Genomic DNA, 3,589 nt, shown 5'->3' with positions numbered 1-3,589 from the left:
GGTCGAGGCCAGGCGTGCTTCCCTAGGGCCGGGAATGACCAACAGATTTTCACCCGCAGAACGTAAGGCTCTGTGGGGGGCATAGGGTGATAGGTATGTGGGTCCCAACTCGCATAAAGCCTTGAAGGTTAGAACCAAAACCTTGAACCTGATCCGGGCAGCAATTGGCAACCAGTGCAGCTGCCTCAGGACTGGCTGAATGTGGGCCCTCCAAGGTGTACCAGTGAGGACCCTAGCAGCTGCGTTTTGCACTAGCTGAAGTTTCCGGATCAAGGACAAGGGAAGGCCCGCGTAGAGCGAGAGATAAAGCCATAATACTAAATATACTTAATTCTTCAGGATGAGAAGAACTTGATTTTTATAACCCAAAGCAACTCAAAGCAACTTACAATCTCCAGTCCTCCTCTCCCAACAACAGACACCCTGTGAGGTAGTTGAGGTTGAGAGATATCTGAGAGAACTATGTGTGGCCCAAGGTCACCCAGCTGGCTGCATGTGGACGAGTGGGGAATCAAACCTGGTCCTCCAGATTTGGGTCTGCCTCTTAACCACTACACCAAGCTGGCTCCTGATGCACCAAGGCAAAGCAACTAAAGGATCTTGTTCCTCCTAGTTTCATTGACCCTGAGAATCATCATAAATACCACAGGCTTTGAAGCTGGTGTGTATTTAACATGTATACATAGGCCACAGCTGCTCAAGATGTTGCTAACGACCTATTTGAATGATAAGCTTGACATTTCTATAATAATACATTAAAAGGAAAGATATGAAATACACAAGCCTTTAAACAGTAACACCTTTTATAATTAGCTATGACTCGAAATAAAAAGGGACAACTGTACAAAATGCGAAAAGTAGACATTAATAATTGAATGCACATGAAGTTCCAAGTTTGATATTCTCTCACACATCTAATCAGCCATCCCAATTTTACTGGCCAAGGATTCTCACTATGTAGCATGTTATTTAAGTGTTATATTAATAAACAATAGACACAAAAAGCTAAATTCTTTGAGAGCAACTTGTAGCAGAGGTTTATAAAATTCTTCACTGACCTCACTAAAGAAAATGCAACCAAGATACAATTCAGTAAAGTCACAAAAGCTAATTTAGTTGGTGCTAGCACTTACAGAAGCACTTACAGGGGAAAACCACCAACCACCTTTATCAACACTGAAATGTTGTGGCTTACATATTTAAATCTATACAATGACTGAATGTTTAGCAAGAAAGATTATTTGATAAAATAACTTCTAGTTAGAGATTTTTTTGGGAGAGGACATACAGTTTAGCACATAACTTCAAATGAAAACAAGTTCAGAAGGACCAAAACAAGTTGACTTTTGGCTTCTGAAAACTCACTCAGACATACTAACAAAGAAGCTGGATCAAATTACTCCTTTCCCACTAACTGTCCTCCATGAGAAAAAAAGTCTTAATAAAAGGAAGTAGGATTGTTATATTGTATTGTGTCCATTTGAATACTACTTTCAGCACAGAATTTTTGACCATGTAGGAAGGTGCAAACAGGTTGCGCTCATTTTTTAACACTCTTGGTCAGGAAGGTGGACAACTGAGGAGAACTCAAGTGCTAAGGGAACTGAAGAATGATGCAGTTAAGCCTTCTGTAACACTGGTAAGTGAAAAGTCAGATTAATAATATAGTGTTTCACATTAGTCCCTCAGATTAGATGTTGTGGCATTGGATTTCAAGACTGCAAACCAGTTTTCCTTTCAGTTGGTGAGATGTTCTCCCTAGGCTTTCCGAAGTTGTCCTGTGTTTTTTTTTTTAATCAGGCCCTCACAACTGAGGGAGCAGCTTGTTGCCCGAGGCCGTCGTCTCTACGTCCAGCAGAAGGTCTGTCCACACGCTCAGGCCTTGGACTTCGAAGTCCCCATCTTGAGCTTTGAGCCGAATCAGCTGGGCCCGTATGGCGCTGCGAAGGGGTTCGGGCTCCCGCAAAAGGCCGCTGACTCGCTCTCGCATCTCCTGCCAGGGTACCTGCTCCTCTTGGAGGCCGCCGGCTCGCCACTCGCCTCGCAGCGGATCATAGGCGAGGCGGCTTCCCCAGGCGGCTAGGAGGCTGAAGTAGGGGGCGCGCAACTCGGCATAGCGGCCGCACAACGAAGCCATCCACGGGGCAGGCAGGAGGCGGCAGAAGGCGGAGAGGCGACCCGGGTCATCGCGCAGCAGCCAAGAGAGCAGCCGCCTCGTCGCAGCCCCAGTTTCCCCGGCGGGCTCCAGCAACGCCGTCGCTACCACCCTGTAGAGACCGGGACTGCAGGGGAGCTGGTCCAGCAGAGCAGAGGAGGAAGAGGCGTCGCCGCCTTCCTCCTCCTCCTCCTGCAGGCGCGACAGCAGCAGCTGAGCCTGGGCTCTGAGCTCCGGAGTCACCGGGTGCCCAGCGGAGGCCTCCAGAGGAGGAGGAGGAGGAGGAGGCGGCGCCGCCAGACGGAGGCAGAGAAGCTGAGCGGCAGCCTTGCGCCTGGTCAGCAGGGGGACGAAGGCGCCATCGCCCTGGCCCTCGGGGAGCAAGAGGTCCCGCAAGAGACGCTGGTAAGCGGCGGAAGGCAGGGCCCGGTTCTCCAGCAGCGCCAAGCCCAGCAGCTCCGGGCAGCGCCTCAGATGGCCCAGGCTGAGCCCACGCCCCCGGCACACACGCCTCTGCAAGGCGGCCCTGAGGCCTGGCTGGCTCTGCAGGCGGCCGTGGAGCTGCTGGAAAAAGCGGCCCCAGCCCAGCGCCCGTTGCAAGGTCGCCACGTCCCAGCCTCGCACCGCACCCGAGCGGGACACGGCGAGGAGGCCCGGCAGCTGCTCGGCCTGCGAGAGCAGCGCCTCCATCGCGAAGGCTCCCGAGTGCGCGGCCCCCTTCCGCCTTCTGGCGCCGTCAGTTTGAACGCGAGCGAAGCCCGCCTTCCGCAGGAGGACGCACGCCAACCAAAAGAGCACTTGCTCTCGAACCGCTATTGGGCAGAGGAAACGCCCGTCTTCCCATTTAATGACGAGACGAGGGAAAGCCTTTCGCTGGTAGCCAAACAGCAGCCTTTTCGCTGGCGCCTGTCGCGCGGCTTAGCCCACGCTGCGTTTTAGCGCCGATTGGGTCGCGAGCGCGGTTTTCGTGCTTTATCGATCGGCTGAGTAGCCCCTGACACGATCGCCAGCCGTTTGTTGTGTAGATAGGGAGGCAGGAGGAGGAGACGGGAGAAACGCACTCAGGTTTTACTCTCTCCAGTCGTGGAAAGTTCTCATCCTCTACTGCAGGGGTAGTCAAACTGCGGCCCTCCAGATGTCCATGGACTACAATTCCCATGACCCCTGCCAGCGAATGCTGGCAGGGGCTCATGGGAATTGTAGTCCATGGACATCTGGAGGGCCACAGTTTGACTACCCCTGCTCTACTGCCTAGTCGCTGCAAAATATGGTCCTTTCAGTTTTGCAGGACTTGGGTGATTTACTGGCTGAAACAGCTGGGTTAATGCACAGGGTGAAATGGAAGGGCAAAGTAAGCTCTACTTTAGGCATGAAGCCCATTGTCACTGGGGATTTGGTCCGGGATTAAGTCTGGATCTTTAAGTATCTTGTCAT

At 52.1% G+C, this 3,589-nt stretch overlaps 1 protein-coding gene across 1 annotated transcript; it reads right to left on the bottom strand.

Annotated features, from left to right (window-relative positions):
• Positions 1-271: 271 nt before the first annotated feature.
• FANCF (FA complementation group F) lies at positions 272-3,187 on the bottom strand. Its single transcript, XM_077322010.1, has one exon. The coding sequence runs from the start codon at positions 2,843-2,845 to the stop codon at positions 1,805-1,807; it is 1,041 nt and encodes a 346-aa protein (XP_077178125.1). The 5' UTR covers positions 2,846-3,187; the 3' UTR covers positions 272-1,804.
• Between the last annotated feature and the right edge of the window lie 402 nt (positions 3,188-3,589).

The sequence above is a fragment of the Paroedura picta genome, chromosome 2, assembly GCF_049243985.1.
Source record: "Paroedura picta isolate Pp20150507F chromosome 2, Ppicta_v3.0, whole genome shotgun sequence".
Taxonomy (NCBI): Eukaryota; Metazoa; Chordata; class Lepidosauria; order Squamata; family Gekkonidae; genus Paroedura; species Paroedura picta.
This window is presented reverse-complemented; position numbering and strand designations above follow the sequence as displayed.